Source organism: Marmota monax, unplaced genomic scaffold, assembly GCF_021218885.2.
Source record: "Marmota monax isolate L192 unplaced genomic scaffold, Marmota_monax_Labrador192_F-V1.1 WCK01_AAM20220418_F8-fsc00181, whole genome shotgun sequence".
NCBI classification, from domain to species: domain Eukaryota; kingdom Metazoa; phylum Chordata; class Mammalia; order Rodentia; family Sciuridae; genus Marmota; species Marmota monax.
This window is the reverse complement of record NW_026694276.1, coordinates 1485147-1509449: the sequence shown is the minus strand read 5'-3', so window position 1 is coordinate 1509449 and position 24303 is coordinate 1485147. Positions and strand designations below refer to the sequence as shown.

At 47.4% G+C, this 24303-nt stretch overlaps 2 protein-coding genes across 2 annotated transcripts; both read left to right on the top strand.

Annotated features, from left to right (window-relative positions):
* The first annotated feature begins 1092 nt into the window (after positions 1-1092).
* On the top strand, positions 1093-6810 carry LOC124108704 (glutathione S-transferase Mu 2). Its single transcript, XM_046467209.2, has 8 exons — positions 1093-1319; positions 1607-1682; positions 2129-2193; positions 2529-2610; positions 2709-2809; positions 3722-3817; positions 3897-4007; positions 6330-6810. Exons 1-8 carry the CDS (start codon positions 1284-1286, stop codon positions 6417-6419), a joined length of 657 nt encoding a protein of 218 aa, XP_046323165.1. The 5' UTR covers positions 1093-1283; the 3' UTR covers positions 6420-6810.
* A 12048-nt stretch (positions 6811-18858) lies between these two features.
* LOC124108706 (glutathione S-transferase Mu 2) lies at positions 18859-23417 on the top strand. Its single transcript, XM_046467210.2, has 8 exons — positions 18859-18999; positions 19280-19355; positions 19784-19848; positions 20123-20204; positions 20304-20404; positions 20753-20848; positions 20935-21045; positions 22941-23417. Exons 1-8 carry the CDS (start codon positions 18964-18966, stop codon positions 23028-23030), a joined length of 657 nt encoding a protein of 218 aa, XP_046323166.1. The 5' UTR covers positions 18859-18963; the 3' UTR covers positions 23031-23417.
* Positions 23418-24303: the final 886 nt, after the last annotated feature.

The window sequence follows — 24303 nt, the reverse complement described above, 5'->3', positions numbered from 1 at the left end:
CATGCATGCACATACAGGCACAGGCACATGCACGTGTCCACTTGCACTTGGTGGGATGGTCCTACTCTGGGCCTGCCTAAGGGCAATTCATTTTGGGGCCCGCCACTGCATCCTGAGCCTGAACACAGTCTGATGATTGAGAGGGGAGAACTAAACCTGCCTGAATGTGAAGGCAGCACTTGCAACAGGCTTTGCTCTCTGCCATCCCAGTAAGGTAGCCTCAGAGCTCCCCTCTTCACAGAGACCTGCGAAGCATGTGACATCCAGACGACCTCTGTCTGAGCTTCTCCACCCCTACTGAATACCTTGTCTTGGTCAGGGAAGCCTTTCCTGACATGCTGGGGTTACTCCCTGCCATCCCAGCAAAGTGTTAGCTAATTTACAAATTTTATTTCCGGCAGAGCGACAATCTTGCCCTTGAACATGCAAACCCATTTCATTTGTAGCTGCACTTTCCTGTTTTCATCCTCTTGTTGTGTCTTATGCAATCCTTTACACAGGGCAAAACTGACCACAGAGCAATTTGTCCCACCTTTCTTCATTTAGAAACAGTCTTTTGCCTTCAAGGAAGAAAAGTTGGGAGGAAGAACAGTGTTCTTGTATAGGACCTTGTCCTGGTGAGAGTTGCTCCACAGGTCCCAGATCCCAGAGTTACATCAAAGGCCATTTGAGACACCTCTTATACCAAGAGCACACATGAGTCAGGAGCCAGGGCCAGGGCCAGAATATAGGGACCTGGACAGCTGAGGTCTGGCCCTGGCCTACCTGTGTCTTGTGTGGAGTCCTCCAGGGTCTCCTATGGACCCCTCCTGTTTCCATTAGGAAGCAGGAGAGATGTCTGCTCCTTGGAGAACGTGACCTTCCACCCGGCTCTCACCACAGCACTTGTGACCACTGCACTTGTGACTATTGTGAGTGCACCGTGAATCCACTGACTGGTCTGTCTCCAAACACACTGCCACTCCCTGTGCACCCAGCAGAGGGGGTAGGAGGGAGCCGCTGGTGGGGGTGGGCAGCAGGCCAGCAGAACACTGCTTTTGATTTCTGCACGTCCAGACCGGTCCCCAGACCTTCATAGCTGGGGCAGTGTTAGATCCTACTTGTCCCTCCGCTGGGCCACAGTTTACTCTCAGGGGTCTGTGATTGGAGGATTCAGGAGGTGGGGTATGGCCGGACCAACAGATAAACACTGATCACAACAAGTCCCCACTTTTCTGCTCGCCAGAGGCTCTCAGAACTGAAGGCCATCCTGACAGAGGCCTGTCTGCTAAGTACACAGCACCATGCCTATGATACTGGGTTATTGGGACGTCCGTGGGGTAAGCAAAGGTCCTTTGGCAGGTGGGATGGGGATGAGGGACTAGGCTGTGCAGATCAGCTTGGGGTAGTGGGTTCTAGAACATTGATCCTCTTTAGGATTTTCTGGAGTCCCCGGCCTGTCCCTGACAGGAGGCCTGTGCCAGACTCTGTGTGTGTGTGTGTTTGTGTGTGTATGTGTCCCCACTGGCATGAGTGCTGGTGATAGGTGTAGGGTGGTAGGGAGAGGGCTCACCTGCAATTAATGAGTTCTTCTGTCTCTAACCTCTGCCATGACCATCTCTCCCAGCTTACTAACCCCATCCGCCTGCTCCTGGAATACACAGACTCAAACTATGAGGAGAAGAGATACACCATGGGGGACGGTAATGGCACCCTCCTGTTCAGACCCCTGCCCAGCTCCTCCTGCTGATTGGTGCAATGAGACCATGCCTGGCCACTCTGTGCTCAGGCCTACAACCCTCCTCCTGCTGGACCTAGGGCCTGATGCTTCCTGAATTTGAGGATACATCTTGGTCTGAAAAGGCATGATGTTGGCAGCAGAGTCCCAGATCCCTCTCCGAGAGCAACTGGGTTGGATTCCCCTTAAGGCTTGCCTGAACCTTTCGTAAGCCTTAGTAGTTTAGGATCCAACAGTAATTATGAGCATTGTCCTCTCTATACCCACCCAAATCTAGGAATGTGAGGCTGAGTGACTCAGATTTCACATTCACCTTCTTAGGGGTCTTATCCCTGATCCCTTGGGAGGATGCTGGGGAAGGGGGGTTGGACTCAGGGGAGGTTTGCTTTCACATCATCTTCTCCCCCACAGCTCCCAATTACGACAGAAGCCAGTGGCTGGATGAGAAATTCAAGCTGGGCCTGGACTTTCCCAATGTAGGTGGGGAGGATGGGGTGGTTGGGGAAAGTGAAGCCATCTTTGTCTCATCTCCTTGGTCCAGGGTAGAGTTTCTAGGGCCAGAGCTTCTCCTCAACTGACCTCATTGCTGTGTGTGTTACTCTTTGCCCCAACATCACCTCTGATGGATGGGTGTCTACACTGTCTTTGAGTGATGGTCTGTGTCCCAGATCATACACTTATTCCACAGTGTGTGTGTGTAGTGATTACCATGGGCCAGACACACTAATGCCAGGTCTCACATGTGCCCTAAATCAGGGAAGGGGGACTGGGATTAGGTGGCTCACCTGACCATCCCTGGTTGTCCATCCAGCTGCCCTACTTGATTGACGGGCCTCACAGGATCACCCAGAGCAACGCCATCCTGCGCTACCTTGCCCGCAAGCACAACCTGTGTGAGTGGGGCTGGCTGCAGGGTGTGGGGGATGGTGGTCGTGTCCCTGGCTTGGCTGGGTGGGAGGCTGAAGGTGTGTCCCTCTTGTGTGGGCCATAGGTGGGGAGACAGAAGAGGAGATGATTCGTGTGGACATTTTGGAGAACCAGGCTATGGACACTCGTGTACAACTTGCCGTGATCTGCTACAGCCCTGACTTTGTGAGTCACAGTTCTGGAGCAGACAGGATTTAGGGGATTTAAACCCGTGCTTTCACATCTCTATTGGTCCAGTTCAACATTTGGATTCCTTAGTGGTACTCCTTCTCCAAGCTTTCTTATCTTGCCAACAGACTGACTCTCATAACCTATGAAATCTTGTCATAGAAACACTGGTGGATCAGTTCTTACCACTCTTGGGGTACAGTCCAGACTCCAATATGACATCCAGTTTCTATACAGTAGAGTCAGGCATTCAGATTCTCTCCACCTTGACCTGTGCCATGGCCACTGTCTTCCACAGCTTCATACTACCTCCCTGCTCCTGGAATACAGAGATTGAAAACTCAAGAAGTAATAGACGAGGGAATGTAATGCACTCTTCTCTTGAGACATGTTTCCCCCATGTTTTGTCCTTGACACCAGCAGGTGTCAGAACCTTTCCCAATAAGCAGCTCAGAGTCATCCATCGAACTTTCCTTCTTTCTTGCAACATCAAACACTCCTTAACGTTATGCATGTTACTCAGATATGCATTTCATCCTTTAACCTCCTATTGGGTAGAACTTTGTTATATCTTCAGAGCTCTTTTAGTACTTTGCTTCTTCAAGTCCATAGCCTGCCATATACTCCTGAGTCTGACTCACGGGATATGTACTAGACCCACGAGTGGTGACAGTTTCAGGGACCATGTTGTGTTCCTGTCTGACTTTATATCACTCTGAGAGATCGGAATGCTACCAGATAGGAGTCTAAGCAGTGGTGTTGCAGGAATGAAAACCTCACCCTGACACAGGCTCAGGTGCATGGCAGGTGCTCAGCCCTGGCAGGTGGGCCATGCACACCACTGCTGATGCCAGCCCCTCAGGCAGGGAGCTCCTGTCTGAGGGTGGTGACAGCTGATTTCTGCCTCAGGAGAAGAAGAAGCCTGAGTTCTTGGAGACCCTGCCTGAGAAGATGAAGCTCTACTCACAGTTCCTGGGGAAGCGGCCCTGGTTTGCAGGGGACAAGGTAAAAGGGGAGGAGTCTGGAGGTGTCACTCTTTCCAGGGTAGAGATTTTCATGCCCACTCATCCTCAGCTTTCTGCAGATCACCTACGTGGATTTCATCACTTATGATGTCCTGGACCAGCACCTTCTATTTGAACCCAAGTGCCTGGAGGCATTCCCAAACCTGAAGGACTTCATGTCCCGCTTTGAGGTGATGCCCCTGCTCCTCCTCACCCTTCAATGCCTCTTTTCCTTCCTGTTTTCCACGAGACTTTCCATATCTCAGAGGTTACAAAAGGAACAACTAGCACGTTTTGAGGCCTGGATTTTTTCCAGGACCTGTGCTCAAAAGTTACGTCTACCTTGACTAATTTATTGACACAGCAACCTGCAAGGCTTTAGATAGAATTACCAGGCACATTGGACAGAGATGGAAACTGGGACTGTAGAGGGGAAGTCTTTTGCTCAAGGTCCCAGTTCCAGGGGAGGCTGTGCTGGGCTCTCTGTCAGCCTTGGCTCCTAAGGCCCTGGTGGGTGTCTGTCCTGCCTTCTGTCAGAAGGAGCAACCTCAGGCCCTCATGCAGCCTGGGTTTCACAGCCCAGGATACTGTGCAGGAGGAGAGCGAGGCAGGGTGTGTGCAGCTGGAGGTGGGAGGCTGAGGTGAGGCTGGGGGACTGGCAGAGCAAGGCCCAGACAGTGTTGAGAGCTGCTCTGCAATAGGCTTGGCTCCATCAGATGCCACCCGGGGAAGCACCAGTGCTGGGTGAGTACATGTGGGGGACTTTGGGGGTTTTTTCCTCAGTTGTTCCATGTGGGTATTCTATGCCCTCCTTTTCATCATTTCTTCCTCTTCATTATCTAGCATGTTCTATTTTAAATGGTGCCATACTCTCACTTTAACTCTTATTCTCTGGGCATTCTCCTTTGTATCTAATGCTATATCTGGAGAGTAGGACTATAAAGATGGCCCCATGCTGGGACCAAGTCATGCAGGGAATGTCAAGCACCAGACTAGGAGATGCCCCTGGTGCTAGCTGGGTGCTAGGGAATGTGGTCTGGGCCTCACTCCACAGCTAATTAGGGTCACCCTGAGTCCACTTGTTTGTCATCAACAAAGCCTATTTTTTTTTTAGAGAGATTTTAAAGATTTGAGAATTTGAGGCATTAGTTCAACTGGTTTTTCATCCTGGGATCTGAGTTCCTCTCTCCTCCCACTTCAGCTGAGAATGTACTTTGCTTCCCAGCTGGTTCTAATTAGCTCTGGCTCTCTTCCTGGGAGTGGCCTTGGAGCTTGTGTAAGAGCTGGCACAACTGTGGGGTCAAAGAGTGGGGGGGGAGCAGAGGGCTACAGCCTGAGGCTGGCTGGGCCTGGCTTGTGTGCAGGCAGCCCTGACACTATGAATCCTTCAGATGTGATCTGGGTATTTTTCCTGGTAAGGTTGGTGCACAGCACACCTGAGTATCATTCAACCTGTTTTGCTGTGCAGGAGATGGGGTAGTTTGGGGCACAGTGAAAACAGGCTCAGGTATCAGCTGGAGAAGTTTGAGCTTTTCTGATCCAGGTGGTGAATGGTTACAGCTGGCCAGTCCTTCTTCGTGGGTGTAAGCTAAAATAACCAAAAAAGTCTCGGCACCGTGATGAAAGCACAAATAACCCGGACAGGACCAGACTTCATGGTTCAGCTATGCCTTTCCTTTAGCAGCGGAGTTAGGCACTGGATGGCTCACTATCTGGGTAGAAAATGGCTCTGAAGACAGGGGAGGTATGGTTTATATAGGTTACATTGGGGGATGTCTTAGTCCTTGCAGACTTTAACCGCAGGTGGGCAAAATGTTGCAAACATCTGGAACTTGCTCCTTTTGGGCACAGTTTTTAATTAAACAGTGTTTTTAGAGGGCAGGATGGAAGGTTCCAGGCTCAAAGTCCAGTGCTCACCTGACCTCCAGGGGTCATTGTATTGCCACCGGAAAGATCAATGTGAAGTTTCACTGACATGTCACTGAGAAACGATTTATTTATCAGAAGGATCCAACTTGGTTCAGCTTCCCTCTCCCACTCTCCTCCGGAGTCACACACTGCCTTGGGGGGCGGTTATCAATGGATCCTCTAGCGTTCTTCATCCTGGATTTGCTGAGTCACTGGGTGACATCTGGGCTCTGCCAAGCTGCATAGGCTTGTTCTCAGCCCCTTTGTTCTGCTAGATCCTTCCTCCTTATCATTACCCAAATGCCAGGAGGCCTCAAGGTGAAAAAAGGAGAATGTTTGTGTGCATAGGGAGTGCCGGGGCCTCAGTGCGGGGGTTGTGGGGGAGGGAGGAGTGCAGCGAGAGCCCAGAGCCAAGCTGGGTTCAGCCCAACCCCACTCAGTAGCCCTGGGAGAATGAGGAAGTTGCTTTCCCTGTTTGCACCTCAGATCCTTGGTGGATTTTCCGTATCCACATTACAAACTCAAGTGCCTGTTCCTGGACTGGGGCTGCTGGAACCCAAAGAGGCAGCAGATCTCAAATCCTGCCTTTTCTTTCCCACTCCCAGGGACTGAAGAAGATATCTACCTACATGAAGTCCAGCCAATTCCTTCGCAGTCCTCTGTATTTAAAACTGGCCCAGTGGAGCAATAAATAGGACCCTGTCATTTGAAGAGGTGGGATCCATCAATGCATCTGCTGGCCCTGATGTTCCTGGCACCCCTAGCTTCAATCTTCTTCCTTTTCCCTTCCGGCTCCCCTTTCCTCTGCAAGCCCTTTTCAGAACCCTTTCTTCTGCCCAACTTCTCCCCCAGTAAATCCATTGTAAGCTACAGCTCCCCCTTTTCTTTAGGAAAGCCCCTCTTCCCCTTCCTCATTCCTGCCCTGAATCCAACCAGACAGTCCTCAGCTCTGCTTGGAGGAGCATGACTGACCCTGTGCTCCCCTGCACTGCCCCAAACTCCAGTACTACCTGGTGAGCTGGCTCTGGTCCCCAGCATGGCAGCTGCCCAGCCCTGTCTGACCCCAATAAAGCCTGGACCACACTTGCTCTGTGTCTGTGTCATTGCCTCTCACCCTCAGGGCTCACTGTGTGGCTGTGGTCTGTTGTCCACAGCAGGAACTGGGTGCATGGGGGTGTGGGGTGGGTGCTCTGTGTGGTCAGAAAGGGTATGAGGTCACTTAAGGTTGTCGCTGTCCCCTGTCCATGTCCCTGTGGTCCTCACCATGGGATTCCTATAGAAGGGTGCTCCTTCCATGCCAGGGTTCCTCATCCATGTGGCAGGGTGCAAGGCTCCATAGGCCATGTGCAGCCAGGTGTCATGGTTCAGAGAGGTGCTGGGCTGATGGGAAGGGGCCGAGGAGCCCACAGGTGACCACATTCTGATCCTTCTCCTGGAAGCATTCCTGGTCTGGACAGCCCTCCTGTCCCAGGACGTTCTCCATGAACACACCCCACTGAGGAGAGGGCGCAGGGCTTGTTGGACTTTTTAATCTCTGATATGTCTGGTAGTGTCTGGTATATGGTCAATGCTCAGGAAATTTGGAAATTGGAAAAAATTATCTCTGAGGAAGCCTTGGCCTGCCTGCGTAGCCAGTACTGGGATTTACAGCTCTGCAGGTATTATAGTATGAGCCAGTAGCTCTCTCCCACTTCAGCACTGAAGACGTTCTAGCTGTCCTTGGAACAATGTGACCTGAGATGCGCAGGCCTAGTTTCCTGGGTCATGAAGCAGCAAGCATGTGGTCAGACCATACATAATTACTAGGTAGAGCAGCATCCCACGGAACTTTAATAACTCAGGTGACTGCAGCAGATAGAAAACCAAGAGCCAATTCAAACATGGGCAAAGGACTCAAATAGGTGTTTCTCCAGAGAAGACACACAAATGCCAATAAATACGTGAAATATTGTTCAACTTTGCGAATCATTGGAGAAATGTAAGTCAAAACTACAATGATCCTCTCCCTTACACACATTAGGATGACGACGACAGCCATAAGTTTGGTAATTTTGCAGAGTGATTGGAAAACTTTTTCCCTTTTGGAGGGAAAGTAAAATGGTATAGCTACTGTAGAAATCAATACGATGGTACCTCAAAAAAAAAATAAATAAAAAATAGAAGCACTCTGTAATGTACCAATTCCGTTTCTGGGTACATACTCCAAAGAAGTCAAAGCAACTTTTCAAATACATATTTCCAAATATGTATTAGTATACCCATATCTATAGTGGCATTATTTATAACAGTAAAATATGGATGCAAACCATGAGTCTACCTACCAATGAATGGATAAACAAAATATGATCTTTAAATACAAAGGGATATTATTCAGTATTGAAAGAAAATTTGACACATGATAAAATATGGATAAACCTTGAGTGCATTATGCTAATTGAAATGAAGCAGTCACAAACATTCCAAACCTTCATGATTCCACTTCTTTGAGGGAGGCAGGATAGTCACAGTCTGGGATATGGAAAGTAAAATGGTGGTTTCCAGGGGCTAGGGAGAGAAGGGAATGGGGAGCTATTGTTTAGTGGGTAAAACTTCCATTTTCACAAGTCGAAAAGAGTTTGGGATATGGGTGGTGGTGATGGGTGCACAATGTTAGGAATGTACATAATAATTACTGAACCATTCAAATGGGTAAAATGCTAAATTTACACTATGACTTATAAATACAATGAATGAATAATGAGACAAAGCAGACAACAACACGTGGCTGTTCTTTCCTGATCCCTGATCTAGAAGCTCAAATTAAAAGAACAAGATAAGCCAGGTGTGGTGGTGCTCATCTATAATCCCAAGTACTCAGAAGGCTGAGGCAGGAGGATTGAAAGTTTAAGGCCAGCTTTAATAACTTAGTGAGACCCCCCTCTTAAAATAATTTTTTAGAAAGGTTTGGGGGTGTAGATCAGTGGTAGAGTATCCCTGGGTTCAATCTCCAGTATCAGGAAAAACAAACAAAAACAAAAACTATATTAATCTGCTTATTAGATTTGAAATTTTATTTTACATTTTAAGTCACTTGCTCAAGGTCCCAGTGCCAGTGGAGGCTGTGCTGGGCTCCCTGTTAGCCCCTGGCTTCTAAGGGCCCCTCCCTGATTTCTGTTTAAAGGAAAAGCCATACCTGATCTGGATCAGGCTTCGCTCAATCAGGTGCTCCACGGGGACACACCGAGACCCTGGGCCGTGAATGGGGCTGAAAGTGAATTATGTGGGCCCCTGAGGGAGGATTTTTTTTATACAGGGGTGTTCCACAGTGGGACAACCTTCACTCTTCCTCTTTTCCTCCTTCCCCTCAATACCTTCAGCTTTATATCTGTGACATGGGGTCATACACGTATTTTCACGCACATTCACTGATCTTCTCTGTATAAGGTTAGCTAGTCAGGCTCAGTGGGACATGTAAAGATGCCCCTATCCTAGGACTGAGTGCAGCAGGAAATAGCAGACACCTAACTACAAGGTGCCTGTGGTACACCTGGGTGCTGGGGATCACAGCCTGCAAGCTCACCTCACTGTCAATCACAAGTCACCCCAAGCCTACTTGTTTTGCTTTTAATATGTATATATATATATATATATATATATATATATATATATATATATATATATTAGTTGTCAATGAACCTTTATTTTATTTATTTATATGTGGTGCTGAGAATCCAACCCAGTGCCTCACACATGCTAGGCAAGCCCTCTACCACTGAGCTACATAACCCCAGCCCAAAGTCCACTTTTTTGTCACCAACAAACTTTTAGTAGATATATGAGGATCTGAGGGGACAGTAATTCAGCCTGGGATCTGTTTTCCTTTCCCACTCCCTATCTGAGGATCTGCTTTCTCAGCTAGTTCTCCTCAGCTCTGGATCTGTTCCAGGCTGAGTGGCCTTGGGGATTGTGTAAGGGCTGGCAGGACCCTGGGGGTGAGGCAGGGAGGGGTGGGGTAGAAGAGAGGGGAGGGCTGCAGCCTGAGGCCTCTGACCCCTCTGAAATGATCTGGCACTCACTTTCCTGGGGGGTGGGTAGAAGACACAGGATACCACAGAAGGTCATACGGCCTGGTCTGTAGCAGGGCTGGAGATGAGGTTAGGTTGGGGTACAGTGACACTGGTTTCACTCAGTCTGAATTTTCTGTTCTGCTTCAGGGGAATAATTAAAGGTGGCTTGGCCTTTCAAGTTTGTTCACCGCCCCTGTCTAATTTCACCCAGGATTTGCTGAGTCACTGGGTGAGACCTGGGCTCTCTTGTAAGTTGCACAGCTATATTCTGAGCCCCTTCATCCTGCTAGAGCCATCTTCTTGTTTTAAACCAGACATACCAGAAGCATCCCCATGAAAAAGGAGAAGGTTTGTGCAGACGGAGAGGGACAGGGTTCCCTACAGAGAGGACCAGGGGAAAGTGCGGCAGAGAACTCAGAACTGGAGAGACAGAGCCAGGTTCCATCCAGCTCGTCCAACTCACTGTGAGCTGTGTGGGAAGGGAAAGTGAGGACCGAGGGACAGGTAAGCGAGAAATGAAAGACGGGGACCAGGCAGAGATACACACGAGAGACAAATGAAGGCCATCTCTCTGTAGGAGAGAGAGGCAACACAGGCCTGAGTTCTGGGACTTTTATGGGGGAGGCTCAGGAACCAGAGCCCAGAGGGTCCTAATGTGCAGTGAAGGGTCGGGTTGGTATGAGGGAGTGGTGAGCCTTACTCAGAAACGCCCACGGGCCAGAAAGCAAAACTTTTTCTTTAAAATGGCGGCTGTCACTTAAGATGGCCGTCCAGATGCTAAGCAAGGACCTTAGAGTGTGAGCATGAGGAAGTTCCTTAACCTCTCTGCCCTTCGGCTTCCCTGTTGATAAATGCTGAATACAGAACTTAATCTTGCAGGATTGCTGAGTGGATTTTCTAAACCTACATTGTAATTTCTAGTGGGTATAAAACACCTTGCATAGGGTCCATTCACGGGAAATTGAAGGGTGTCCTTCCAGACCCTAGAAACTGGGGTGACTGTGCGCTGCTCAGCACTGGAGCTCTCCTGGCAGGGCTGCTCCTGCACTGGGGCTGCTCCAGCCCAGTGGGGCAGCAGCCCTGAGCTCCTGCTTCCTCTTGCCACTCACAGGGCCTGAAGAATACATGAAGTCCAGCCGCTTCCTCCCAACACCTGTGTTCACAGAGATGGCCACAGGTAGGGCCTAGGGGAGGGCAGGAGCAGGGTGTGAGGAGCCTGTCTCCTTCCTGCCACCCAGGTCCTGAGGAGCAGCCGGACCCCTGCACCTTCTCGTTCCTTCCCCTTCTTTTTATTCCCTTCTCACACCCGAGGCCTTATCAGCCCCCTTTTCTCCCACCAAACCCCAGTCCCATTCAGGACCTTTAAACCTCAGCTCCTCATTTTCCCCATCCTAACCTTTCAGTGTCCTGAATTAAACCAACCCAAAGTCCAGCGGCTGTGCCAGCTTTGACTGTTCCCTCCCTCTGGAGCTAGGCCCTGTGCTGCCCAGTGTTACCCACTACTGCCCGCTGCTCACCCTGGTCCCCAGTAAGGACCCTGCAGTAGCCCTGGCCTGCTGCCCATCAAGCCTGAACCCCACTTGTTCTTCACTTGTCCTGTTGCCTCTGGCTCCCTGCACTCACAGCCTTTCACTGCTACTTCCAAGGGACTGACTCTGACCTGGGCACTGGTTCATGGGGATTCTGGTGGGGGTCAGAAGGAATTTTGAGACTTCCTGGTCCCATTTTTGACAGTGGCCCAGGAGACTGACTGTCTAGAAAATGGAGGAGTCCTTTCTGTCAGGAATCTCCCTTCCTCCTGAGCATCCCAGAGCCTTCCCAAGGGGAAGCAGGCCTGTGTGTGTGAGTGACCATGGACCAGGGTAGTGGAGTCCCCAGCTGGGACAGCCAGGACGCTTCCTGCCTTCCTATTTTGTGGTACCCCATCTGTGTACAGATGGACAGTTGTATGCCAACAGCTATACAAAGAGGCATGGCCAAAGTTGTGAGCCACTATAAGTTCCCACCCCCCAACCTAACAAAAGGCCAGAGCTTAATCATTTTGGTGGATTTTGGTCCCTAGTTAATCTCTCAGGATCCTGGCTCTACTTAATTTTCTAGATGTCTTCAAGGTGTCCTCTCATGGCTTCCTACACAACTGGAAAGGAGACCTTCTTTTTTGGTCAATCCTTCACCTCCTTGGGCCCTGGTGAAAACTGTAAATGTCTTATCCTGGTACCGGTGTCGTTAATTTTCTCTGAATGAGTATAGACCAGTAGGGTGGACCTTGAGTCTTCGGATGAACTTACTGACTCCTTCTGTAATAAGCACATCTGATGAGAAGGGCAATGACTCACTGGAGTCTCTGTGTAGATGGTCTGCTTTGATCCTTCACTCCGTCTCCTTCATCCTGAGGTCTCTAAATCTCTAAGCGATGGCACATGTTTGTAATCCCAGAACTAGGGAGGCTGAGGCAGGATGATTGCAAGGTCAAAGCCAGCTTTTTTCAGCAATTTAGTGGGGTCCTGGGTAACTTAGCAAGACCCTGTTTCAAAATCAAAATTTAAAAAAAAATGGCTCAGTGTTTAATGCCCCTGGGTTTAACCCCCAGTATCATGGGGATCTACAGGCTGACATTATACTACTTTACCCTCTTTCCCAAACATTCCTAGAAGAGGCTTATTCTCTCAGATTCCTTAATCACCATTCCTTTATCTGCATCCCATCCTCCTGAAATAATGTTAATTTCACTATAGAGGGAACTTACGAGGAAACTTCAAAAGGAGTTTCTAGTCACTCAGCAATTTCCATCCATGGTACCAGAATGAGTTGTTATACTTTGTATGTAGGTGTGTTTGTCAGCTTTCCATTACTATAGCAAAATACCTGAGATAATGAACTTATGAAGACAAAAGGTTCATTTTGGCTCATGGTTTTAGAGCCACAGCAAGTTCCTACCCACTACCTTAAAAAAGGCTGAAGCTTAATTATTTTGGTGGATTTTGGTTCATAGCCAATCTGCCTGCCTCAATCTCTAGGGTATATCTCATTTTTTCTTGTGTTTTCCTCACCTTGAAATAAAAAAAGCTCCCCTAATTGCTGCCTTTGCCTCATTATATACTTATATATCTGCACCAGGGTAATTATTTAATCTTACAGATAAACACAAGGATCAAGAAACAAAATATGGCCCTACAATTGACCCTCAATCTCCAATAACAAAAATTTCTAATAATTATCAGGGTTTAAAACAGATTATCCAGAAAGACATGCTGGTATTGTAGGTCAAATATTCAGGCAAAGCCAAGCTAGAAGAAAACATTGCAAATCAACAAGATTGCTTATCCAAAAACTATATATTCAGAAATACATACATTAAACATGGGTCGCTGGGTGCAGTGGTGCATGCCTGTAATCCCAGTGGCTCGGAGGCTGAGGAAGGAGGATCTCAGGTTCAAAGCCAGCCTCAGCAATGGCGAGGTGCTAAGCAACTCAGTGATACCCTGTCTTTAAATAAACTACAAAATAGGGCTGGGGATATGATTCAGTGGTTGAGTGCCCCTGAGTTCAATCCCTGGTACCCATCCCCCAATAAAAATAAAAAAATATGGGTCAAGCCCTGTACATGCATGGCCCATAATTGTACATCTAAATGGCCAATAAGCACATGAAAACATGATAAAGAGCATTAGACAGCAGAGTGGTTATAAATTCCATAAGATCCTAGTATATGTCTACTATAATAGTTGATACTACTAGAACCAACAGTAGTTGGTGAATTTATGGAGTAAGTGGAACTCTCACTCATTGGTCTCATACATTGGGCAACCACTTTGGAATGCTAGCAATATCAAGCAGAGCTAAACATGCAAGAGCCTGTAGTCCCGAATCCCCACCCAACCAGAATGAGTACTTACGTCTTCCTAGAGTCACGTGCAATGAGGTTGAACAGTTTTATTTTAAACAGCCAATAACTTACAGCCACACAAATTCCACCAACAGAAGGACAAAAAATGTGTTTTGTTAACATAATTCCATAATTCATATAACATAATACTATAATGCAACAAAAATCATGTGCTAATGCTACCTACGACAATATGAATAAGCCTGGCAGATATGAAGTTACATGAAGTAAAAGAACAAAGACGTAAGTGCATACTGTATCATTCCATGTTCATGAAAATAACTCCATGGTGATAGTAAGTGCATGATAGAGGGTGGAAAATTCCTACTGAAGGGACCTGTAGGGTGCAGGTAATGTATACTTTACGTGATTACCCAAAATTCACAAATGCCAAAATCCATGTCTTTTTTTTAAAAAAAAATATTTTTTAGACATTGATGGGCCTTTATTTTGTTCATTTATTTATATGTGGTGCTGAGAATCAAACCCACTGCCGCACACATGCTAGGCAAGTGCTCTACCACTGAGCTACAGCCCCAGCTCCAAAACCCATGTCTTTATTATCTACTTTCCCCACTTAGGATGCCAATAGCAGGGGGTACATGTTTTGGTTTCTGTTTGTTCCCTGGGGTTATAGGTATCTATATCAAATCTACAAGAGCCCCCGATACTATTAGTGTGTGCTCAATGAATAATTATTAAGCAAAATATTTTCTATCTTTTGTGATAGACCTCCAAATTCTCTTGATTTTTCTTGATGCCTATGTTTTAAGTGGGTGAGATTGTCATGTATAATACATTCTCAGGCTCTGCTCCTCTTCTCGTTCACATTTCACTTAAAAATCTGCACTTATTGGCAGTCCACATGTGTGCATACACCTCATAATGAATGGATCTCTGGCATTTTTCTGTAGGTATAGTTTGCATAGTTGTCTCATGCTATTGGACAAGTGGATTTTTCTGATTTTGGCCTATGTTGTATATAATACTCTGTCTTTAAACCAATTTCTTCTTCTAATTTTGGTTTTTTTTACCAGGCATGATCCCCAAAGCAGACACTATGAGGAAAGGATAACATGGTTGATATTATTATAACAGATGATTTGAATGCTCTCCAGGGAGCATAGACTTATTTAAGGTGCCATGAAGAACGCTATGGATCTGATTCTGCATCACCTGAGACACTTAGGGGTCTAATATTTTTTCCTACAGTACTTTTATTGGTTTAAAATAATACCATGAAGTGTGTTACCTTGACCCTTTGTTAATTATTGTTATTATTTTGGGGGGGATACTGGGGATTGAACCCAGGGGCACTCGACTGCTGAGCCACATCCCCAGCCCTATTTTGTAGTTTATTTATAGACAGGGTCTCACTGAGTTGCTTAGTGCCTCGCTTTTGCTGATGCTGGCTTTGAACTTGCAATCCTCCTGCCTCAGTCTCCTGAGCCGCTGGGATTACAGGTGTGTGCCACTGCACCTGGCTTGGATGTTCTCTTCACTAAGAAATGATGAATACTTGAGGTGATGGATATGCTAAATACCCTGATTTGATTATTACATAACATTTTTATGTATCAAAACATCACATTATGCTCCATAATATGCACAATTATTATGTGTCAATTGCAAATAAAACTTTAAGAAAATAACATGTAAACTTTAAAATGTGAAAAAATAGAATAAAGCAATTTCAGGATGCAATTCTTTGTAGTTAAAGCAAGTCTTGTGTGATGAAGCTTTTATTTCAACTAATAATATATTTATGTGTATCGTGGATCATGTGATGCATGTATTTTTTAACTTTCTATTTTGATACAGTATCAGACTTTGAGAAAATTTGCAAAAAAGAGCACAAAGAACTCTATGTACCCCAGCTGTTCACTGTGTCCCCTCTCCCTCCTCCACACCCTCCTCTCTCTGTCTGACCCTCCCCAGCATACTGGTCAGGAGCACAGGGCGCTCTTGACCACAACACCATGTTCTTTCTCTAAGATACCAGCACCTGATAGTGGACCCAGACCCATAACCCCTTACGCCCCACCGCCCTTTCTTCCCAGGGCAGGTCTCTCATGCCATAGAGGGGTGGAGTTTATGACAATTCATGTCACACCTTCTTCTTTGGAAAGCTTTGAAAATTCACGCCACAAATTCCTGAAGAACAAGTATAATTTTGTGGTATCATTTTTCTTTATGGTGCATTATGACTCTATTCAGATCTTCATTTCTTTTAACAAATTTTAACATGCTTGAGTTTGTTCTACTTAGCTGTAAGATGAATATGTTGCTGAGAAAAAAAAGCTTCCCTAACTTGAGAAATTATTTCTGTTGATTTTTTTCTTCATTCTATTATTAACTTATTATTTCCCTTCTAATTTTTGTCATTGGACAAATGCTTTACGAATTTAAAGGTTTTAGAGAACCAACTATTGGTTTCTTAAGGGTTATGGATGAAAGTTTCAATATTTTTCTCCTTGGCATTCTTTATTATTTTCCATAATTTTCTAACCTTAAACATTGTTGCTAACTTTCTAAAATCCCTAAATTGCCTTATTCTTGGTATCTCAGACATGTAGGGAATTTTTTTCCCCTTAATTCCAATTTGGCAATATCTTATAAACGGTGATTTTTATTTTCTTCTTTTCAGATTTAAGAGCATGTTCTTTCTATTCTGGATGTTCTAAGTTTACCTAGATGATATTTAACAGATTTAATTTCTTAAAAAATTTGTCTGTTGATCTCTTATTTTTTTTATTGGTTGTTCAAAACATTACAAAGCTCATGACGTATCATCTTTCATACATTTGACTCAAGTGGGTTATAAACTCCCATTTTTACCCCAAATACAAATTGCAGAATCACATCGGTTACACATTCACATTTTTCCATAATGGCATATTAGTGACTGTTGTATTCTGCTACCTTTCCTATCCCCTACTATCCCCCCTCCCCTCCCCTCCCATCTTCCCTCTCTACCTCATCTGCTGTTGTTCAATTCTCTCCCTTGTTCCCCCCCTTTCCCCTCACAACCTCTTATATGTAATTTTGTGTAACATTGAGGGTCTCCTACCATTTCCATATGATTTCCCTTCTCTCTCCCTTTCTCTCCCACCACTCGTCTCTGTTTAATGTTAATCTTTTCCTCATGCTCTTCCTCCCTGTTCTGTTCTTAGTTGCTCTGTTGATCTCTTCTTTCCTTCCTTTCCCCACTTCCTTCCTTCGTTTCTTCTTTCTTTTTTTTCTTTCTCTCTTCCTTCCTCCCTCTCTCTCTCTTTCTTTCCTCTTCCTTTTTCCCCCCCTAGGATTGGGAGATTGAATCCAGGGTGCTTTTCCACTGAGTTGCATCCCCAGAGTCTCACAAAGTTGCTGAGGTTAGCCTGAATTTGTGATCTTCTGCCTCAGACTCCGGAATCACTGGGATTACAGGCATGTGCCACTAGATCCAGTTGTTGATATTTATTTCTACTAAAAAATTATTTTGTACTTAATTTTATGTTGAATATCTGTGAATTTTCCATGAGGGTGATTGCATGTCACCCACAGACCTGGAAGGAGTTTTGAAATCTAGTCCAGAAGTCACTTTGTAGGGGTTTGGCTAAATTTCATCCCACATATTTTGATTATCCCAGTGTGTTCCTCTAAACATTTAGAATTGGTCCACACAATACCATCAGAGCACGTAGATGTTCAGTGGAAAAAGCAACATTGGGGTGGGACTTTCTGAGAGGTCAGGTAGGCACAATCCCTTGTTTCAGACCACTTTCAAGTATCCTAATCCCCACAGCTCCCTGGTGCCTTTCAGAGACCCAAGTCACCCTTTTGGATGATCCTCCTCCTGGGCCCTGGGGCTCACCTTGGAGAACTGCTGGTCTCCTTCTTCCACTCCTTCTATAGAGCTTCCTCCTCTGAAGGGGCCCCTGCGTTCTGGCCCCACCTTCCCAGCTGCTCAGAGTCCTTGTCCTGGGCAGCATGGCCTCCTCCTGCACTTGACCTCTCTCCCTCTCCACTATGCTCAGTGTTTAAAAACACTAAGTATGTGCCATATTTCCAAAATCCTCCCAGGTAATATCCACTGAATTTTGGTCCTTAATAGCTAAACTGCATTCACATGGACTGTCTTCTACCACAAACGTTTTTCTGGTGGATAGAGACCAGATAGTTGAACATCAGTGTATAACATCTGTCCTGTGTCTTTCAAAATCATGATTCTAATTCATGTTAATCATTTAGTTTACTCATTTATCATTCTGGTTAATGGTTTTTCAAAAAATCATTTCCACAGTGGGATTTAGAAATATTTTCTTTTGAAACGGAAGATGTGTAAAACCCAAAGCGAGAAACAGGTAAGGTACTAGAACTGTAACAATCAGGGGCCCAGGCACTGTGCCAGTACACGGTCCTGTAGCCTTTAGGGTAATTCACTTTGAGGCCAGAGGTTGCTTCTTGAGCCTGGATGGTCTTGGGATCTGAGCTGGGAGGTTTGGTCCTGTTTGAATGGGAGATCTCTAACAGAGACTGCACTCTGCTAACCCCAGAGACATGATCTTTGAATAGAGACCTTGGTCGAGACGTGATTTTTAGTGGACGAAGAGGAGCATTAATCTCTCAGGTTGAATGATTCCATTTTGACGTGACCTGGCAGGCTGAGTCTTTTTTCTTTTTTTTTTTTTTTAAGGAAATGGTCAGTGGATGTGGTCTTTTTTAAGCAGCTTTTTTTTTTTAAAGAGAGAGAGAGAGAGAGAGAGAGAGAATTTTATAAGTATTTATTTTTTACATTTCGGCGGACACAACATCTTTGTTTGTATGTGGTGCTGAGGATGGAACCCGGGCCGCACGCATGCCAGGCGAGCGGGCTACCAGTTGAGCCACACCCCCAGCCCCAAAGGCTGAGTCTTCAGAGCCAGAAGGGGTTTCGCCCAGGAGCCAAGACTGAGTAATGTGAGGAGGGGAAGGAGGAACCACGACCTTGCTCTGTCACCAATGGACCTGTCTTTAAGTGTGCAGCCACTCCTGCACACCCAGCAGAGTGGGGCGGGAAGCCGCTGACCAGGACGGGGACTGGAGAAAGTGAGCCTTGCTCCTCCCTCCCAGGGTCCAGGCTCGCCCTCGGGCTGGAGGGAATCCGGGGCGGGGCTGGAGGGAATCCGGGGCGGGGCTGGAGGGAATCCGGGGCGGGGCTGGAGGGAATCCGGGGCGGGGCTGGGCGGGCCAAAGACCCAACCCAAACCAGGCTCCACCCCTCTGTGCCGCCTCAGACTGAAGTCGGAGGCCAGCCTGGCAGAGGTTTGACAGTCAGCTTAGCCCACCATGCCTATGACACTAGGATACTGGGACATCCGCGGGGTGAGCTAGGGGACAGCATGGCAGGTGGGATGGGGATGTGGGATTGGGACCTGAGGAGTAGCTGGGGGCTTGGTTCTAGAAGATGGGTCCTCTTCAGTGCTTACCGCAGCTCTCTGATTGTTCAAGAGAGTTTTGTGTGTGTGTGTGTGTGTGTGTGTGTGTGTGTGTGTGTGTGTGTGTAGGATAAGTGTAGAGGGTGAGTGATGTCCCCTTGGAGGAATTGAAGTCGCACAGTCAGGGTCCCTCCATCTCTGACCTCTGCCACCGCCGTCTCTCCCAGCTGAGTCACACCATCCGCCTGCTCCTGGAATACACAGACTCAAGCTATGAGGAGAAGAGATACACCATGGGGGACGGTAATGTCACCCTCCTGTTCAAACACCAGCCTGCCTCTTGTTGGTTGTTGCCTAGCACTCATGCCCAGACCATCTGTTGCTCGGGTCTGCAGGCCTGCTGCACCTAAAGCCTGGCCCTCCCAGAAACCTCTTTGACAGTATATTTTGGCCTTTCAATGCAAGATCTGAGAGGGGATTGCTGTGGCCTTCTGTATCTGTAATTAGAATGGGTTCCCCGTAGCCCCTGCCTAAACCCTTTTTAAGCCTCACTCATGTAGGGTCCATAGCCCTTATAAACATTCTTTACTCCTGTATCCTTGGAATATGAGGCTGAGAGACTCAGATTCCAGATCCACTCTTTCAGGGTTCTTACCTCTGATTCTTTGGGAGGGTGCTGGGGAATAAGGGCTGGACTCAGTGGGGTTTGTTTCACATCATCTTCTCCACAGCTCCGGACTATGACAGAAGCCAGTGGCTGAGTGAGAAATTCAAGCTGAGCCTGGACTTTCCCAATGTAGGTGTGGAGGATGGGGTGGTTGGGGAAGTGATTGAATCCCTACCTCATCTCGTTGCCCTGCTTAGTTGTGAGGATCAGTGCTTCTGCTCAGCTACTCTCAATTCTAGGTGTCTACACTGTCTTTCTATGGCAGCTGTGTCCCAGCTCATTCATTCATTCTATGGTATGCTGATGTAGTGATTACCATGGGCCAGACACAACAAGTGCCAGGTCTCAGGTGGGGGACTGGGAAATGGTCATTCCACCTGACCTTCCCTGGTTGTCCATTCAGCTGCCCTACTTGATTGACGGGCCTCACAGGATCACCCAGAGCAACGCCATCCTGCGCTACCTTGCCCGCAAGCACAACCTGTGTGAGTGGGGCTGGCTGCAGGGTGTGGGGGATGGTGGCCATGTCTCTTGCTTGGCTGGGGTGGGAGGCTGAGGGTATATCTCTGTTGCGTGGACTGCAGGTGGGGAGACAGAAGAGGAGAAGATTCGTGTGGACATTTTGGAGAACCAGGCTATGGACTCTCGCATGCAGCTTGGCAGGCTTTGCTACAACCCTGACTTTGTAGGTCTCCCTATGGTGCTGGGTGAGGCAGGGCCCAAATTCTTGCATTCCCATCAACACTACTCCTACATGTCTTACCCACAAAAGGTGGTTTGTACATCACGGGTGACAGTCGTAGGGCCAGTGTTCCACTGCTCTTTGACTTCCCATCCCCTCTAACAGATGGGGTCTGGTACCAGCGGAGTTTAACAAATGGTGGTGCAGTGAATGGAAGCTGGACCATGACCCAGACTTGGGGAAGATGGAGACTCAGCCCTGGTGGCTGGGGCTATGCACACCACTGGTGATGCTGGCCTCTCTGCCAAGGAGCTTGTGTCTGAGGGTGGTGACCACTGATTTCTGTCTCAGGAAAAACTGAAACCTGAGTTCTTAGAAGGCCTCCCTGAGAAGATGAAGCTTTACTCACAGTTCCTGGGGAAGCACCCATGGTTTGCAGGGGAGAAGGTAAAGAGGGAGGGAGATGGGGAGGAAAAGTGTCCTTCTTCCCAGGTTGTGGAGCTTCCAGTCCACTCATTCTCGGCTTTCTGCAGATCACCTTTGTGGATTTCATCGCTTATGATATCCTTGACCAGCACCGTCTGTTTGAACCCAAGTGCCTTGATGCATTCCCAAACCTGAAGGACTTCATGTCCCGCTTTGAGGTGATGCCCCTGCTCCTCCTCATTCTTGAATGTCCTTTTTCCCTTCTCCCTTTATGATGCTTTCCTAGTCCTGAAGGTGAAGGAAGAGTAACCAGCATTTATTGAGCACTGTCTTTATATGCCAGGACCTGCACTCACATCTTGTATTTATGGCGTCAAAGTTATCTTTACAATATTCCTACAAGGCTGATGGAATTATGAGTCCCACTGGGTAGACATGGAAACTGAGACTGTAGAGGATAAGCCATTTGCTCAGGGTCCCAGTGCCACTGAAGGCCCTGGTGGGTGGCTGTCCCTGCCTTCTGTCAGAAGGAGCAGCCTGGGTTTCACAGTCCAGGATGCTGTGCAGGAGGAGAGCAAGACAGGGTGTGTGCAGCTGGAGGTGGGAGGCTGAGGTGAGGCTGGGGGACTGGCAGAGCAAGGCCCAGACAGTGTTGAGAGCTGCTCTGCAGCAGGCTTGGCTCCATCAGATGCCACCCGGGGAAGCACTAGGACCCCAGGGTGGTGACTGGTGCTTATGAGTACACATGTGGGGACCCTTGGGGGATTTATTATGGCTCTTTGGATGGTTGGGATCTTGCTTTCAGCCAGCATCCTCTCTCCTCTTGAGTATCTCAAGTGTTCTGTGTGTGAGCTGGGGTCACTGATTTTCACTCCTATTCAGTGTCTCCTCCACACGAGCTTTGGTGTCAGGCCCAGTGGACATGTAAGGAGGCCCCATCCTGGGACCAAGTACAGCAGAGATTGGCAGGCACCTGACTAAGAGTTTCCAGTGGTGTCACTTGGGTGCTGAGGATCACAGCCTGCCCTCCCCTCACAGCCAATCATGGGTCACCCCAGGTCCACTTGTTTGTCACTAACAACCTGCTTTAGTAGAGATTTGGGAATCTGAGGTGCTATTGCCACAGTTATTTCAGCCTGAGATTTTTTTTTCTTTCCTATTCCCCATCTAATGATGTGTTTTTGTATCTAGTTCTTTTAGCTCTGCATCTATCGGAGTGAGTAGCTTCAGGGATTGTGCAAGGACTGACAGGACTGTTGGGGTGGGGTAGGGTGGTCTGGGGTAGAGGACAGGAAAGGGCTGAAACCTGAGGACTGCTAGCTCTTTCCTGTGGAGATAGCCCAGGATCTTGAATCCATTCACATTTTGTGGGCACTGTATCCTAAAAAGATAGTGCACAGCACACCTAAGTGTCATTCAACCCAGTCTTCTCTGGCAGGGACAAAGATGAGGTAGGTAGGCACATGGTGAATCGGGGCTCAGTCAGGTACCAGGTTTCAGAGTTTGGGGATTTTGCTCTGGTTGAATGATAAAAGCTGATCAGCACTTCTCTTGGTGGTTCACCTCTCCTTGTTTACGTATACCCAGGATTTGCTGAGTCACTGGGTCACTTTTCTGTCTATTAAACTGTACAGGCATGTTGCCAACCCCTTTGTTCTACTAGATTTTGGGCAAATAGAGGCAAGAAGGAGCCTGGCTGTGCAAGATTTGTGCAGACAGAGTGTCAGGGCCTCCTGTGAAAAGGGGAAAAGAGATTGTATCAGAGAGGCCACAGAATTAGAGAGATAGGGCCAGGCTCCATCCAGCCCTTTCCCATGTACCAGCTCTGTGAGCATGAGGAAGTCCCTTAACTTCTCTGTACCTTGGATTCCTTCCAGATAAATTCTGCACAACTAATCTTGTGGGATCATTGAGTGTAATTGAGTATAACTTCCAATGAAATAAAACCCTCATCACCGCATTCAGTGTCCCCTAAGTCCCAGGAAATTGGTTTCCTTCCAGAGCTCAAACCTGGGCCAACTGTTCTGTGCTCAGCCCTTGAACCCTCCTGGCAAGCCTGCTCCTGGAATGGGGCAGCAGCCCTGAGCTCTCGCTTTCTCTCTCCCATTCACAGGGCCTAAGGAAGATCTCTGACTACATGAAGTCCAGCCGCTTCCTCCCCAGGCCTATTTTTGCAAAGATGGCCCATTGGAATAAAAAATAGTAAACTGTCATGCCAAGGTTAAATGGGGATCCAAGGTTGCCCCTGCTGTTCTGGGTCCTGGGGCACAACTAACTCTCAGCACCCTGGCATCTGTCTTCTCATTCCCTTCTTCTTCTTTCCACAACCTTCTCCTCTGCAAGGCCTCATTGCCTTGCTTTTCTCCTAATCAACCCCTTGTCTAGTAAATCCACTGTAAGTTACAGCTCCCCTTCCTTATCCCTATCCTAAATCCAACCAGACAGTCCTCAGCTCTGCTTTTAGGAGCATGACTGAGTCCATGCTCCCCTGCACTGCCCCAACTCCAGTACTACCTGGTGAGCTGGCTCTGGTCCCCAGCATGGCAGCTGTCCAGCCCTGTCTGACCCCAATAAAGTCTGGACCACACTTGCTCTGTGTCTGTGTCATTGCCTCTTACCCTCGGGGCTCACTGTGTGGCTGTGGTCTGTTGTCCACAGCAGGAACTGGGTGCATGGGGGTGTGGGGTGGGTGCTCTGTGTAGTCAGACAGGGTATGAGGTCACTTAAGGTTGTCGCTGTCCCCTGTCCATGTCCCTGTGGTCCTTACCATGGGATTCCTATAGAAGGGTGCTCCTTCCATGCCAGGGTTCCTCATCCATGTGGCAGGGTGCAAGGCTCCATAGGCCATGTGCAGCTAGGTGTCATGGTTCAGAGAGGTGCTGGGCTGATGGGAAGGGGCCGAGGAGCCCACAGGTGACCATCTTCTGACCCTTCTCCTGGAAGCATTCCTGGTCTGGACAGCCCTCCTCTATGTTCCCAGGACGTTCTCCATGAACACACCCCACTGTGTTGTAGTTGGTGTTGTGGCTGTTGTCACCCCACTCAGTCACAAGCTCATTGAGGAGAGGGCGCAGGGCTTGTTGGACTTTTTATCTCTGATATGTCTGGCAGTGTCTGGTATATAGTCAATGGTCAGGAAATTTGGGAACTTCAAAATTCATTACAGCAATTCCTGAGTAACAAGTGTGTTTTGGCTTATGATTTTTCTTTATTATGCATTTTTAGTTCATTCAAACTTAATTTCTTAAAAAATGTTGATATATTTGTATTTATCCAATTGGTTGTCTCCTCAATTTTGAAATAATTTGTACTAATTTTTAAGTCTTTTTTTCTTAGTCCTGAGGTTTGTTAACTTGAAATTTTCTTTGGGGTTTTTGTTGTTGGACTAATGCTCTATAATTTAGCTAAAGGGGCTGGGGATATAGCTCAACTGGTAGAGTGCTTGCCTCGCTTGCACAAGGCCCTGGGTTCAATCT

Coding starts and splice junctions, on each gene's coding strand:
- LOC124108706 (XM_046467210.2), top strand. CDS start 18,964: ATGCCTATGACACTAGGATACTGGGACATCCGCGGG. Junction 19,849..20,122: donor TGAGCCTGGACTTTCCCAAT/GTAGGTGTGGAG, acceptor TTGTCCATTCAG/CTGCCCTACTTGATTGACGG. Junction 21,046..22,940: donor ACTTCATGTCCCGCTTTGAG/GTGATGCCCCTG, acceptor TCCCATTCACAG/GGCCTAAGGAAGATCTCTGA.
- LOC124108704 (XM_046467209.2), top strand. CDS start 1,284: ATGCCTATGATACTGGGTTATTGGGACGTCCGTGGG. Junction 1,683..2,128: donor GAGATACACCATGGGGGACG/GTAATGGCACCC, acceptor TCTCCCCCACAG/CTCCCAATTACGACAGAAGC. Junction 2,194..2,528: donor TGGGCCTGGACTTTCCCAAT/GTAGGTGGGGAG, acceptor TTGTCCATCCAG/CTGCCCTACTTGATTGACGG.